Source organism: Apteryx rowi, unplaced genomic scaffold (genome assembly GCF_003343035.1).
Source record: "Apteryx rowi isolate R43461 unplaced genomic scaffold, aptRow1 scaffold_392, whole genome shotgun sequence".
Lineage (NCBI taxonomy): Eukaryota > Metazoa > Chordata > Aves > Apterygiformes > Apterygidae > Apteryx > Apteryx rowi.
Genome location: NW_020450441.1, coordinates 659,763 through 676,440, shown reverse-complemented (window position 1 = coordinate 676,440; position 16,678 = coordinate 659,763). Strand labels below are relative to the sequence as shown.

At 41.5% G+C, this 16,678-nt stretch overlaps 1 protein-coding gene across 11 annotated transcripts in view; it reads right to left on the bottom strand.

Moving 5' to 3' along the window:
* HS1BP3 (HCLS1 binding protein 3) overlaps positions 1-16,678 on the bottom strand; it is a 62,638-nt gene that overhangs the window by 40,410 nt on the left and 5,550 nt on the right. For 6 of the 11 annotated variants that reach the window (XR_003254968.1, XR_003254967.1, XM_026074625.1 and 3 more), the window contains exons 2-4: positions 14,131-14,296; positions 5,123-5,330; positions 2,602-2,824 (exon numbers count right to left, since the gene is read on the bottom strand). Coding sequence is in view for 9 of the 11 variants with exons in the window: in XM_026074625.1 (XP_025930410.1) it covers positions 2,602-2,824; positions 5,123-5,330; positions 14,131-14,296 (597 nt within the window). In the remaining 2 variants the exon portion in view is untranslated. Of the gene's footprint in view, positions 1-2,601; positions 2,825-5,122; positions 5,331-14,130; positions 14,297-14,846; positions 15,037-16,316; positions 16,414-16,678 lie in introns of all 11 variants that reach the window. The other 5 variants (XM_026074620.1, XM_026074623.1, XM_026074624.1 and 2 more) reach the window with 2 other exon arrangements.

Genomic DNA, 16,678 nt, shown 5'->3' with positions numbered 1-16,678 from the left:
GTTCAGCAGCACTGTGACAGTGCTGGGCCAAATCCAAATCACCGTCTTTTGGCCCAGGAGAAAAAGTTGTTACCAGATGAGGTGTGCTGACAACATATGGAGGCCTGTGCTACTGGAGCAGTCTTCATCCTCATCCAAAAGGAAAAAAATCCTGTAAGATTCTGCCAAACACATGATTCAATTTAGGTCAGAGCTCTGCTGCTCAAAACACCTTAGACACTGATGCTGCTTGGAATGGACTGGCTTGTTTCAGTGCTGACTTTACATCTTTTCAAATGTTTTTCACAGAGAAAAAGGGTTGTGGAAGGGTTTTTTGTTGTTGTTGTTTTTCTCTAGCCAAATGACCTTTTTAAAAGAGTGCTACACTACTAACCCTTGGAACACCTGGTCCTATGCATTAGAGAGGAATTTACTACTAAACATCTTTCTTTAGCCTGCGGCAACTCCTTTTTATTCATCCCCATCCCAAACTACTTTCAAGYGTGTCTGAAGCACTGAATCTGTCAGTCCTGTTCTAAAGAGGGAGCTTACATGTCAGCACCCACGACTTTAATGGGCATGGAAGACACCCTAAAATGGTCACCCCAGAGATGCCCATCCACCAACAGCTAGGCTCCTATCTTTGGCCTCTTACCTGAACACCTATTACTAGATAGCAAAAAGCTGGGATACAATGTTTAAGTCCTATTCAGTCTCCATTGATGGGAATTGCAAATATCTTCCACGAAAGTAGGGTGAATTAGATGAATATAGATAGAGATGATAGAGACWATGTAAAATCAGGTTCAGAATTCCCATTTCCACTTTCACATTTCTGCCTCAACACTGTACATGTGAGATTTACAAAAATATTATAAATACATTGTATTTTTTAAAATACATAGCCAAACATGGGTTTAGAGTGGAAGAAAAAATCTGACTGTATCACATCAGACTGCAACTCTGTATCAGTAAAGACTCTATTTTTTCTTATTTAAACCAGACTATTCTGATTCAGTATGAATTGTGTTCTCAGAAGGAATGGAAGCAATAAACTAAATGAGGATTAAATACCAGATCTTTTCATCCTTCAATGCATTAAAAGACCAAAATAATCAGACTTTCATATGCTATGTCAAACTGTGCAAAGCAGAAAAGCAAACTTCTTGCTTTCTTTGGCATGGCAAATTCTTTACAGCTTATACTTGTTGTAAGTGGGAAAATACAACACTGCATTTTCTAACCCAATAGATCATTTTCCTATCCAAAAAAGGACAGTTTCTCTTGTAAGCTTACCAACTAAGGACCACTTTGCGGGAAGTACTGCTTTATCTATCTTCTCATTGTAAATAGTTACTTAATTTTTTAAAATTCTTCTTCAACACAGGAATAATTTTGATGTTGAGTAATTAAGCACATGCTTTGTCAAAAGAATAATATTTAAAGTTTTCTGGTGACATGGAAAGGATGAAATACCTTAAGTAAAAAAAACGATATCTGGAAGTCAACAATTATATGTGATTATAATAGCATAAACAAAGTTCAAATGGTGCTTCCAGTATTAATCATTCTAGGTTGACCCAACTTTAGTGTGGGAGACTCAGGCTTAGAAACAACCTTGAGTGAATGATCACTCCGGAAGTGATTCAAGGTAAGTGGCAAACTCCAAGAGAGGGTTCTGGCTTGTTACTATCAGTTACTGGCTATTACTATGAAGGAGCATGTTAAAAGCACTGAAGGCGTCCAAGACAAAATAAATAAATAAATAAATCAGTAGTGGCTGGTGACAACCAATTCAACTGAGTCAGTCAGTGCTTGCTGAAGATCAGGAACAGTTAAGCCTGTTTTATTTGGTCATTTAAGCCTAGGACCCTAAAAAAGTGTAGTCATTACTCACAATCCCAGCCACTGAGAAAGTTTGTTTCCAGGCTTCAGTACTTAGAAGTGGTTTGGCGAACTGGCAAATTCCGGCAGGAAGTGAAGAAAATAATTGTCTGAGAACTATTGGACAGGTGAGCAAAGCCAGACACCAACTTCACCAAGGTTTGATTCAATTATTTTGGTTCTTAAACTATTATTGCTTATGCCTTAAAGGCATCTGGCATGTCATCTCTTCAGATACAGGAAGAAGAAAAGGAAAGGCTACATGYGGATGTCATAATTGAAATGTTGTTCATCTGGTCTTTACGCTGCTTTAACCTCACCTCCTTCTAGATGCAAGCTAACTCAGAAGCAGTTTCAGACACTGCGCACACACTGGTGTGCTTCCAGAGCAGCAGATCCAATGAAGCCTAGTGGCTTTATGTTTTGTGACTGGATCCTTCAGTCTCTAGCAAAGCGCATACTGCAGCTGAGACTATTGAGACATTCACAGTGCTCCTCTCTTTGGATTTCCTGATGAATGCCCTAAAGAGTTGCTATGAAGTCTCTTTCCTCTACCAAGATACCTCCTTCATGAACTGGATAGGAACATAGTATTGGAGGTCCTTCCTCCTCTGTGAAATTTAGTGAAATTGGTTTTTGTTTGAAAGTGTCAGGATGAGGGGACAGTGACAAGGAACAGTCTTGTTTATTTAGAAAAACAAGCTAAAACCTAAATAACAAAGGCACTGTCAGCCATACCTGATTATACCAAGAGGGTCTAAAACTTCTTCCTCTTCTTCCTCCTCTTCCTCTTCTTTTTTCTGCCCCTTTTTGGCATTTTCCGCTGATGCAAGCTGTGAGATTAAGTCAGGTGTCTTCTCCTCTTTGAAGAAATCCAATGCCTCACTTTCTTCATCTTCTTTCTCCTTGTCATCAGGAATGTTTTTACTCTTGAAGTCAATGACACTAGTAGATTTTGTTCCTGCAAAATACAATCATGGACGCAAAACTGAGCACACAGAATAACAGCCACGTTTTACTTAATATCTTGCACCTGTTCCCGATTATTCTTTGGGGGGAATAAACTATACGATCAGCTTTTGTGAAACTCATTCAATGTTCCTGACTGTCCCTTCCATCCACTGATGCGTCATTGTATGTCTGATTTGTTTGCTAATTTGAAGTATTTAAGTAGAGAAAGATAGAGGAAATGAACTTTATCTAAAACAGAGCAGCATATGTCTGAACTGCTTATTTGCATTCCTTCTATAGTCAATGGAAACAACAGAATTTCCAGATGGTTACTCACCCAAAGATGAGTACTTCCCTCTAGAAGTGCCTGTTTCTCTCCACTGGCTACAGAGAGGGCCTAAATACTACACTTAGATGTAGGTAGCTAACTTTATACAGGTAGCTGAGATAAAATCCACCTTTCATTACTGATTTAATTCATTTGAGCTAAAAGTACAGCTCTGGACAGCATGAAAAGCAGTTTCCATGGCAGCTCTTCAATATACACTCACAAATGAAGCCTGACGTTTTAACTCTCTTCAGTATGCAAGATCCATCAACTTTGGAGCAAGCTGAAAAGATTTACTTTGACTAAGTCTTCTTACTACACTTGCTATATGCAAAGCCCAGCAGAATAAGGAACACAGAACCATTCCTTGCTTTGGTGTCTCTGGATGTTTAGGAAAGCAATTTAAAATGATAAGACTAGCTAAAAATAGGCTAGTGAAAACCATGACAGATAAAATTCATGGTTTCATCTTAAGGTATCACTGTGTGGGAGACTCATCTCACACAGTTTTACATGTCTGCATCTGCCTAGTCATCTAGGGTGGAATTCACTAAGTGTGGGCATCTACACTGAGCAAGTGAGCCTACGCTCCCTTATAGGCATGGAGTGCTGATCAGGTTACGCAGTGGAGATTAAGACACTTCATATCTTATCCTCACGTAGACACCTACATTTTACAACATGAATTCTCCATAAACACCCCTGAATATATTGACTACATCTCCCGTATCTGTAAGGAAAGTCTACACAACTAGCTTGAGGATCTACAGTGTATGTATTTTCATATGTAATTAAGTGAGATGAATCCCACCTGGTTTATAGGGCRAGATTCATATTACTCTATGGCAGATTTTCATGAACAGGTCACATTATTTGTACCCAGTTTGTCCACTGACTATGCAGACAGTCCAGACTAATTCAACTGTAGACATCTACACCATATACAGAAAAGGTTAAGCAAGACAATTTCTGAATTTTCTGTTTAAGGGGTCTATTTTCAAGAGAATGCTGTGAGGGGGAAGAAAAAAACCCAACAAACTCTCTATCTTTATTCGGCAAAATCTTTTTGCTTGTGTTATGCAATTCTGCCCACCTTCAGACTTTAGGAAGCCGCTCTGAACTGTGAGCCTCATGTCTGACAAGGCTTTGGTCAAAGGGATGTACCCTTGCCAGTTTCACAAAACTTCTAGTATGGCCGCACTCGACACTTTCGCACATGGTGACTTGCTAGCACCTTGCAACTTCACCTCCTTAAAACTAACACTGTGCTGAAAATCCCGCACAGTGCCAGGCTGGAGTATTCCCTGCTTGACAGTTCTCGGCTGAATTAAGAGCAGAGAGCCTATCTGTTTCACTCATTCAGTGACTCCCTGATATGCCCAAGGAACACAAAGAAATAAACTATCACAATCATTAGAAGATGCAACAAGAGCTGGACATGAGGCCAAGGAAAAAAAGAGGATAAGAGGCCAGAGAATGGGTTTAATTAGTAAAGCATCAGTCTGTTATTCAAATCTTTTTCTGGGTCCAAAATTTGCTTCAGGACCCTCTTCAGCAATGCCTAGCAATCTTATTAGGAAGAAAAAAACCAAGCAAACACAGAACAGCTGTTCACTAAGGGAGCTCCTGCACTGTCCATTTAGGGTTCATCTCTCCACTGATGATAGATGATTATTTAGACTTCTAAACTTGGGTGTTCCAAATCACAGCGTAGCTATATGCCTAATAGAAATTAGAGATGGTGGGGTGGATACCTTCAAAGCAAGCATCACGGCACTGATGCTTCTGAATGAGGCATGTGCCCTCTGAGGAGGAAGGGAAAATACTGACAACCATGACTGTGCAGATGCACAAGGGACTGTTTCTAATGACAGCCTTTATTCTGGCATTCTCTAGTTTTTTACTACCTGCATCAAGAATTTAACAATGCTTTTATTAAGCATGCTCAAGGGAGAGGGGACACTCACATCTTTTAGTTACCTAAGAATTCCAGTAACTCAGGACTTGTTGCTAGATCCTCATCTTTCGAGATGGATTTCATTATATCATTGAACATTGCTCTTCGCTCACAAATGTCAGATTCCCCCACGAAGAGAACTTTTCTAGGTAAGAGTGGAAGAGAAGCCTGTGGATATCGTGCTGCCAGCCTGTGGTAAAGCTCTTCTATCTCGCTGTACTTCTTGGAAACCTGCAATGAAATACACTGCCTAGGTAAGTTTCTTTACAGGCAAGGGGAAGACACAGGCATCAAGCAGCAGTTTAAGCACTGCGAAGCATTAACCCTAGACACTGAACTGGAAAAACACGCATTACCAAAGAGCTTTACATATGGCCTGGTAAAAGCCTGTTATCTACACAGTCCATCTCCAAGTATTGTTGCCTGTTTTCTAATTCAGTTATTAAGATCCGCTCCTCTAATGAAATAGAATTTCATTGCCAGATACCTACAGTCCATTTGTCCAAGTCACCAGCTAATAAAATACAGGGAAGATCAGAGCTCCAGATACTTCTCTCTGACAGCAAAAATTCTTGTCCAATAAAAATGAACTATTTGATGCCTAGCTCCAAAAGACGTGAGGGGAAGAGAAGCCTAGCCAAGTAGATATGTGATTGAGAAAGCAGCAGGAATCTTTTCACCACTGTGCCAGAAGGTAGATTTCTCAGCCTTGGTGGGCTGCCGTGCACTTCCGGCTCTTAAGGCCTGAACAATGGGCACATTTGCTGTCCTGCGTAGCACCTAATACAGAAACCAGGACACAGACCTCAACTGACCCCTGACTCTTCAGTTTACCCATGAGGGGGAAGAGAAAAAAAACAACAAAAATGACAACAAACAAACAACAATTTGGCCGTGGCCTACAGGTTCTTATACAGGGAGAAGATGGCAGCAGTGAATAGAGCAATTCCTTTTTCAGACAAATATGGGAAGTCTGAGAAAAAATGTGGCCCAAGATACTACAGGGAAAGCAATAACCATGGCAACACTGGCTAGAAATGAGGTGGAGTCTATGCCACATTAAGTTTTGAATTCCAGGCTGGACACCTTAAGAAAAAAAAAAAAAAGAAGAAAAAAAACACAAAAAAAACACTATCTCTAATTGACATTACAGGCATAATGGAGAGTGACTGTCATGCTCTGTGACCACAGTATTATACACAGGCTATATTCATCACGACCCCTTACAGCCCTCAAATCTATTAATGTGTTTTTTGATCTCTGTGTTTATTTAAAYAACAAAAAAAAATAGTGTTTTAGAGTGCTTGAGACAGATCTTTCACTATGGTACAACCCTTGTCCTGTAACATGTGTTGGTGAACTTCAGTGGAGTGACTCTTAATTAACACTACAACACACAAGATAGACTCAAGCACCAGATCTTGGGACAGAAGAAGGCAGAACACTTCCACCAACACAGTCATAAAAGAAAGTCAACCGAACCAAAAGCACAGAAACAGAGGGGGAAACAAATTAATCTAGAATGCATAAGCTACATCTATACTAGCAAGCTAAACAGTGTCAGGGCATATTTCCAAGCACTGGAATTTGATAGTGTCTACTGGAACCTGATAGTCCCTGGCACTGTTTTGCCTCTAGGCAACTAGCACTCTTCTAAGTAACTTTTCAGTCCAGGATTTAGGCTGGTGCAGACACCTCTCAGTAGCCAGCTTGGGTACTGCCACTTGTGGATGGTAAGAGAGTTTAATAGTATGGATGCAGCCAGACTGTGCTAACTGGCCTCCAGGCCAAAGAACAGGTCCTGACATTAAAATGCACACCTAGACTAGTTTACTAAACTAGACATAGCCATAAAGAACAGTAAGCAGCTCTATCAGAAAGATCTGAAGCACAGAAACAAACCCAAGTTGACAGGGGAATGAACAAGAATTTTAGACTTGCCTCCTGTGAGCAACACAGGCAAATGTAAGCAACACTGTGCTCTGCAGGCAGCATCTGAAATGCAATTCAACAGCCAAGCACCAAAGTGATGGAAATAAAGAGATATTCCCAGAATAAGACAATCTTCCTTTTGAGAAACCCACAAGACGGAGGAAAGCAATCCTGAAATTTCAGAACTGCTATACATTTCTAGTTTGCTAGGTCCCAATAGCACCACGAACCATGATACCAGAGCCCCTTCCAGACACACTGAGTGAGCACAACTGTAAGGGTAGTGAGGAATCTACTTGCTTTTTTTTCAAAAGAATAAGCAATATTACCCTCTGCCCAGAAAAATAATCAAGTCTGATTTGCAAAAAATGTTTAATGTGTAATTAATTGCAATAATAAATAACAACTTAATGTCTGAAAGCATTACAAGTCAGCAGCCAATCAGCAAGACTATGCCAAAACAGCTTTAAAATAGTCAAAAAGGAATGCTGAACAGAGACATACAAACTTACTTCTTTTCCCTCTTAATTTTCATTCCTCCTCTATCAAATGCTGCCAAATATTCATAAGTCTCAATTTACGTCCAATTAAACCATTGAATCTAAAGTAAATGCACACCCTCACATCCTATCACTAAYTGAGTCATTGTGAATGTGTGGGCTTTGAACAACAACCACCACCCATAACACACCGTACAGCATAAAAAGTGTGCTAATACTATATCCCAATCATACTAATACGCTACGCAAAACCCTGCGACACACCATGCAAACTAATTTCCAACAGTGCGGGGATGCCCTCTGCTGGGATAACCTACCATTGGAGATATTAATCCTCCAGACCAAGCCATTCCCCTCTTACCTAAGCCCCAAGCTGGCTGGAGCAAACCCTTGCTGGGTCCAGCTGCTTGCCTGCTGTCCCTATGCCTCAGCCCCCGGATGCCACTGGCTTCTCTTCCCCTTTGCTCAGCAGTGCTACTGCCATTTTTGCTGCATTACCAGTACCAAAACCAAGCTAATAAGGCTGGTTGAATCCAGGTTCCTCAGTCTGGATGCACTGGGCTCTTCCCATTTCAAGGAAGCAACACAGAGGCACTGCAGCGGCCTTCAGAGAGCCAGCCAGGTCCCAGAGAGTGCATTTTCTTGGGTCCTATCCCACTCCTCCTCCAGAGCATTCTCACTTCTTTCCAGTCATTAAGCACTGCGCTACTGTGACAATTTTCGACACTTCCAATTTGATGCCCTCTAACAATTTTCCAGGAGAAAGACAGATCAGCACGTAGCAAATTAAACCTTGCTTTTCTGGTTACTATTTACAATCCTTTGAAAACAATCTGTGGATTCTATGGCCCAAGACCACAGGCTGAAAAAAACCAACCCTGCTGCTCTAAAAAAACATTTTATCAGTCCTATTAAGTAAATAAAATCCCATTTTATTAATATTCAATTTTTTTTCTTATGCTACCTGTAATTCCTCTAGGTCTTGATCCTGTAATTATTCACACCTCCCCATGCCTCTAACTGAACTCGCATGAATACTATTGAGCTAAATCCCCACCTGCTGCAAGTCAGCCTGAGCATACTGACTTCAAGGGAGTTCTGTCAAGTCACAATATCAAAGGCCCCATCTACTTAACTTCAAAAGAATTAATCAGGCAAATACAGCAAAGCATGTGTGTATTTGCCAGGTCAAGACCCTATTTGCCTTTAACAATTAACATTCAATATGGAATTGAAAGAGAGTCAGGGATGGGTTGAAGGTTTTTTGTAGTAGGAAAAGATAAGTAAGTTCAATATGATCAAAAATAGCTAGAAGGTTAAGAAAACCACCAGGAAGTTCAAAGTGAAAGCTTGAAGTTTGCTGTTAATCCCTCAGATCTCATACATGTGCCTTGCATCCTTTTTCATGAAAGCCCCATGAATAAAGTACACACACCAAAATGCCTGTAGGATATGAACCTGGGACTCTCAAACGTGCATAAGAGAATTTGATCCCACTCAGCATTAACGGGATTTAATGCCTCCGTTCAGTGCCCCATTTCTGACCTCAAACTTGTCTTCATATGCTTTTTATTTACAGCAAGGAGTTCAATTAAGTGGGGGACTCAGATAAAGCTAACTCAACCCCTTTGGCCAGCCAATGCACAGTAGTGGAGAGTGCTCTTCATTTTATAGTATTTCATGAAATACAGATGGCTATTGTGGTTTTCTTAACTTCTTAACACCATCAGAAAATGGAGCTACAGCAGCATTATCCTTTAAAAACAACTACCAAGCTTTGGACACAGGAATAAAAAGCATCCCTTCTCACAGAGAATGTGAACCAAGCTTTCACTTGTACAYGCCCCAGTTAAGCCCTACCAGAATTAATGTTCCTTGGTGACCTTGTGGGGATGTATTATGGTAGACTTTAATTACATGACCACATGCTGTTCTCCCCACCTGTTTTGCCCAGCAGAAGAGCAAACACTCTAATACTTCTTTTTAATTAACATGAACTCTTAGCGGCTCCTGAACCAACTGCTACATTGAGCAGGAATTTTTTTTCCCCCCCCTTCACATCACAGACTATTCTCCCTGTACAGGACAGGATGGTCGGCACGAAAAGGAATTTATCTTCACCTGTACAGCCAGGAAATAGCAACCCCAACTCACAGACAGATTTTGAGGCCCAAAGAAAGAAGGCAAACATATGCAAACATTCAATGATCAAAACTTAGATGTATATGCAGCCACATACATACACTCCCTAATTTTATGAGAGAAAGAAAGGTTCATAGTAAACCCTCCCTAAAAATTTGCTGTGTCTGTCAAACAGCAGTAGTAGTTGTCCAGTTTTGAAAAAGAAAAAGCTTGATTAACAAATGTAACTTTAAAAAAACCAAGTAATTATATTGGGCACACATAGAGAAGGCACTATAGGATGGGTGGATTGTTAATAAGGCTGGGAAGAGAGAAAAGTTAATTACTAAAAACATGAGGTGTGACTAGAAGAAATGCATTTAAGATAAACAAAGCCTTTTTTTTTTTCTCTCTCAAAGAAAATGGCAGATCTACAGGCAATAATTAAATGTTACCTTGTAATGGTAACTCTAATCCAGTATGAAAGATAAAATCAATTCCACTGTTTCAATAGGGCAAGAGGATTCTGACCTTTGAAAGAAACACAGCTGAGTTTTCCTTTAATTTATCAAATATAACCTCAAGGTTAAACAGTTCTACAACCCACCTGCTGTATYTTACAAATGACATTTTTTAATTAAAAAATCCCTCCAGTTTCTAAGAATTTAGATCTGAAGGTCATCATGGTGATTTTCTTCTTCTGTCGATGCCTCAAATACTTCAACTGTAAATGCTATGATACTGATTTTGCATAGTCCCRTTATGGCTGTGGAATAAGGATCACTGTATTGCTCAAACCCACAGTAAAGGCTAGTAATTCCACAAGTCAGGTGTGAAATCTGTTTTTGCTGTTCATCTAGTTTTGGTCATAGGCCCTTAACATATCTTGTTCCAGTGTGGTCTAAATGGCAGCCCAGAGATCAGAGCTAGCTTAGAGGATGTCCCTGTTTCACTCATCATCTTTTTCTAGGGGACACAGAAAAGCTGTTTGAGCAATAAATACTGCTGGCAGTCGCTCACAGCTGAGCATGCAGAAAGCCAGCTTCACAGCTGCCACCTAGGGCACRAGAGTGCGGCAGGCAGCGACTTCAACTGGTAGCAGGGGAAAGAGCAGCTAGGTATGGAAAATGAGTTTAGCTAATGTTTCTGGTAGAGAAAGAGGGAAAGCAGGAGGAAGAAAAAGAAAAGCAGAGACTCCCAAAAGACATATATCTGGTTCCTGAGGCCACCAAAATCAGATTCTCCTGCACAGAGCCAATGAAAATCCTACCCTACCTACCAATCACCTCTAACCTACCTGTTATCTCAGCAGTGTGACACTGACTCCCTCCTCTGACCGCCCAGATTTTATAGTTTCAACAGTAGCAAAAAACACGCCCTCTCCCACTCTGCTCACATGCTTGGGAAGGCAGAACATTCATAGTGGGGCTTCTTTTGCCTCCTTCAGATGTCTCATCTCACTCACTCACCTTTCCTGCACAAATTTCACATTTTAGTCCTGCTGCCAATGTTACCTCATCCCTCTCTGGTATTCCTCCCGTTGCCTTGTTCTCTTATACTTACCCAGCAAACCCTTTGGGGAAGGTCTCACTGCTTGTTCGGGCTGCTGCCACACGCAGCACAGTGGGGACACGACGTAAAGTCAGACACTAAGCGCAATGGGTGAAATTCACCTCACGTAGTCACAGGGTGGGGATTTATCTCCAGGTTAAGACAGCCGCCTAAACGTACATGTCTACTTACACATTAGGTATCTCAGCTCTCATTATAGTCAGATTTAACCCCAAAATAGGCACCTGGGGGATTCAGCTGCCTAAACACATGCACGTAGAGGTATATAGGATGGCATAGGGTATCTCACCTCRTTCTCTTCCAGAATGGTACCAGTGTCTTTATGTCCTGTGCCTTATTTGCTAGGCCTGTGCAGGCATCTGGGATAACTTAGGGCTTCTCAAATGATATCAGACATCCACATCTAGCAAACTGAATTCCCCCACACTGTAGCTGCTCAGCTACATCCTTCTCAACAGCACTGCACTGACTGGGATGGGAGCTTAGACATCTGCAGCAGACACAGGCTTCTAATTGCAGAGACCAGATTGATCTGCCTAAACACAGGCATCTGACATCATTTGAGATGCCTTGGGGTATCCAACGCACTTGCGTGGGGCAGGCAGATATCACACAGGACCTGTAGGACACCCACAACCTTCTGAAAGCTAGGTGGAAAACCCCAGGGCACCTCAGATAGCCTAGACAGCTAGCTTTGTGCAACTCGATTGAGCCTTAAGCATTTTAGTCTGGAGTTGAAGCCCCCCCACCCCACCCCAGCTGTCTAAAATTCAGACTGGTGCTCCCTTTACCAYCAAAGAAGAGAGGCATTTTCAAAGSATGAGTCACCTCATTCCCTTTCTTCCCATTGACCATAAAAGTAGTGGCAGACTTAGATTAAAATATCCATCTTACAGAGATAAATTAGGACAGGTGAACCTCTCCATTCCTCCCAGTAATACATATAGAAAAGACTCAGTGGAATGAACTGATGCAAAGCATCCATCCTCCAACCTCTGAGTTCAGAGTTTTAAATTACTCTCATACACCAAAACTATTTAGCATATCAGACTTAGTCAGCTGAACAAAACATATCTGATGAGACAAATGTTATTCCTGTCAGACTACAGCACAATTTGCTTCTTCAGGAAGAGTGAAATGTCAGGAGGTCTGACCAGAAAAGAAATCAGAAAAGTTCATTTCACTTGAAAAGAGCAATTAAATGCAGAAAATCTCCTTACACAGATAAAATAGACAYGGGAATGGACAGCCTCAGCACGCAGGCGGGCCACAGTAGGAAATCTCTTTTCCCTCTTTATAGAAGAGATGATTTTACCTATTTTTTCTGTTAGATGACAGTAAGCCAGTTAAGTACCTGTTTTTCAGTTGGGTTCTCTCTTCCACAGAGCTGCATGGAAATGTTGCATAACATAAGCAAGCAGGGCTGCAAAAGAAAGTGATTCCACATTCCCTACTCAACTGCCCATCTCTGGCCCATCCCCTGTGCCAGTGCAAACTAACACGGCTGCGCAACATGCGGACTCAAGAAACAGATAAAAATCAAAACAAGCAGCAAACCCTTAAATGCCCTTTTTTAGCCAGGACCAGTTCCTCAGCTCACTTTACAGAATGGCCACATGACAACTAGCATGGGCACAAAGAAGGAAGTACTGTGGGAAGAACAAGCAGTCTGGAACAAGGGGATGAACAAGACAGCCTCTTATGCCAGCATTGTTGCCATAAAGCTATAGCCTGAGGAGCACAAAAAATGTCAGAGATTCTCTCCTCGTTGTGCATCACAGAATCACAGAATGGTTGAGGTTGGAAGGGACCTCTGGAGATCATCTAGTCCAACCTCTCTGCTCAAGCAGGGTCACCTAGAGCATGTTGCCCAGGATTGTGCCCATATGGCTTTTGAATATCTCCAAGGATGGAGACCATCTCTTCACAAGATTGACAGATGTTGCTTTACTGGCAAATCAGGCTGTTTACATATGTGCTTATGAACTACATCTTAGTGACTGGGAGTTACACTAGGGCTAGCAGCCTGTGGTCTACCAGGTAACCACACTCATCACTCCAACATAACAGTTATCACCAAAACATCTGACAAGTGTAGAAGCTCACAGTGTACAGGATGGTCCAGCACCTTAGAGTCCCTTTACAGTCAGCAGCAGAGAAAGGCACTTCTAGGGAATGATTCAGCTCCAGCCTAGAGCACACATCTAAAGCAGATCAATGAAATGCACTCTGAATGCACCTCTTCCCATCARTGCAAGACAGTCCAGGGTGAGACAGCTCAAATGGATGCATACACGCTATAGATGACTTAAACCAGGTGAAATGAATCTCATGCACCACATTTTCAAACATTTAGTCTGCAGGTATCATGAAAAAGATAATCCAATTCACTCATATTTTACAGGGACACTTACTTGTAGAACACTCTTATTAATGAGTTTAATAACCACATCAGGCCTCACACATGAATTTACTGCAAGGTTAATTCTTTTTATTACCCCACGTGACTTTCTTTCCATTCAAGTAAAACTATTATATATTTATTTCACGTTTCGTGTTTATGTACCAAGTCCTACTACTTATACACATATTAGAGAAACTAATTTTCTAGCAGGACTTCTAAAAACCTTAATTGGTTTCTATTTATTGCACCCATAATGCAAAAAGCCTCAAAGGCAATAACAAACAGTCAATGCTGCTTTGAGCTCCTGAAATGAAAAGTTCAATTAATAGTTGTATAATATTGCTACTGCAGGAATGGTACAGATTGCATTGYCCTATCAAGGACCTTGAAACAGGGAGGCTGATGACAAAGTATCTGTTACATCAGGACCAAAATAATCAAAGCTGATTAAGAAAGAGAAAAAAACCCTGATCTCTAACACAAGCACTGATTAAACATTTACCATAAATTGAACCACATCCTCAGGCTTGTGCTTTGCTGATTTGAAGGCAGCCAGTCGGGTAACGACGACAATGTGATATTCTACGTGGCCAGACATCATCTTCCCACGGATTTCCTGGTGTTCTGGCACCGACAAATCCAGCCCCGTGTGAGTATTCTGAATTTGCCTAGGGAGGAAAGGACATGCAAAGTTCAGGCACTGACACAAAGACTTTTAACTGACCCTCTCGGAGTATCCAATTCAAAACTCCAGAAAGTCAACGCAAAGACTCCCATTTCAACAGGACACCGGACAGACCCTACCCCTGATACTGTTCCTGTTCTGTGAGGATACAAGTTTGCACAGACATCACCCTCCACAATATGAAAGAAATAATATGTATTGGTTTTGCACATTTATAGTCTCAATGAATACATTCAGTTTAAGCATATATTTTACAAGTCTTATCCACTTCAGCCWTCAAGACTGAAAAACAGACTTAATCCAGTTTTAATCAGGGGCTTAAAAATGGCTGCTCCAAAAATAAGCTCGCTCTGAGACTTTTGTTGGTGATGATGTTTTCAAAGGTACCGAGGCATCGGAAGTGGAACTAAGGGCTGGCAGTCACGAAGATAAAACAAGGGAAAGGACTTGGCCTGTGTCTTATAATCTGTTCCAAAGCATCTGCCACTGTGGACAAAACTGTGTCTATGGTGGACAGAATGCCATGAACTCACCATCTCCAGGAGCAGAAAAAGGGGTGGTTTTCTTGAAGAAAGGAGGAATTCATTCGCGAGAGTTCAGGATTCTGTACTACCCAGCAGGGTAGACTAGAAGATCACAATAATCTCTCTCAATGGCTTTCTATGAAGCAAAGCTCTGTTCACTACAGTTCACGCCACTGACCTCTCCTTCGTCGTAAGAAATCTGCAGGAATGGCAGAGAGAATAGCAAGGAGCGGAGAAAGGAGCCAGCTTGGAGGTAGGGACAACTTGAGGTTTGTAAGAGCCAACCAGGGAACTAGAAAAAACTTCGAACGCAAAGAGAGGAAGACACCGGTGCAGGCTGCTGGGCCARCCAGACAGTTTCAATCTGTGGAGGCCCTTAGGGATAATGAGATAAACACCTACCAGGATGGCCCTAAATCTGTTTGACTTGGGCCACTTGAGCAGGTTAATGGACTAYATGATCTCTTTGAGCTGCCTTCCAGCCTTGACTGTAAAACTTCATCTTGCTGCTAAAAAGCAGAAAAGGTATGCTAACTAAAGTATATCAGCTTTCCCATTGAAAATACCCCTGAAAACAATACTACCTGTGGTTTCCCAAAGTAAACAAAGAATCACAACATTAACCTCAGAGAGTTGCCAACAGTTAGAACCATCCATGTCTCATCTCAGAGGATAATTCAACAAGGTTACTGCTACTGAGCTTTACTTTGCTCCTGTAAAACAGCCCTAACTTTGGGGAAATGAAGACAAAAGCTTGGCTGCCATGTGGCAAAGCTATTCTATCACCCTCGGTGGGAACTCAGAGTTTGGGCTTGCAGAAGAACTGGATAATACTCCACTTAGCATGCTTCAAACAAGCAATTGCTCTTCCTTTATTTTAAGTACCAGAAGTGAGATTCTTGTTCTTTCCAAGGAGTTCCTTCTCCAACATCAAATACTCAAATATTCAAAGGCTCCCTGTGATCTCTGGAGTAGTGCTGGATGGAGGTTGGAAGTGAACTGGATAGGCAAGATGAAAAAAAYAGTAAAGCCAAACTAAAGACTTCCTCAAAACTTAATCGGGATGATTCTTGACACCTTCAATATTCAGTTGAAACAATATTCAAGTGAAGTTCAAATTATCTRCTGAAATCTAGTTGAAATTATTACTACTTCAAAAGGAAATAGGAACAGTCACAGTTCCAGACAGAAAAAATGCTCCATTTCACACCAGCATTGCACCCTGCATCCAAGAACATCTGCAGTGTCTCCAGTCCTGTGCATGGAGGAAAAGGAGACTGACAGTGCTGAGTCAAAAACCATTCTTCCCGTTCTTGTTTAAGCCACCATACACGTTGGTGGCTTGATACAGGATTGGATTTAATATCCTGTCCATAAGGAAAGAGAATAAAATAATTTAAACAATTGTCCGCTACCTAATCTACCTACCATAAGTACTGACCACACTACCAAACGCCTCATAGACCTTAGTGTATTTACCTGAGCACTCTTAGTGCTACTTCTGCTTTACAGGTRGGAACTGCGGGTACAGTCATGATGCCTACTCCATGCAATGGACACTGTACAGACGCTCAAGCTAAAAAAAATAACACAAAGCACAATCCTGCACAGAAATACTGTCTTGGTCCCAAAAGCAGGACAAACGCTGCAACTCCAGGCTGCACCTGAGCAGAATGGTTTCACCCCTTTTTATGAGCCTATCAGTTCAGGCAGGGCACCACGGTGATACAATTATACTGCCTCTGGTTTTGGCTRTCTTTCAATTACACCCCACTGTGCCCTAAACCAGCTTGCCCACAGTCACACTGAAGGAGCGAGAGACTGAACTTGACCATCCCACT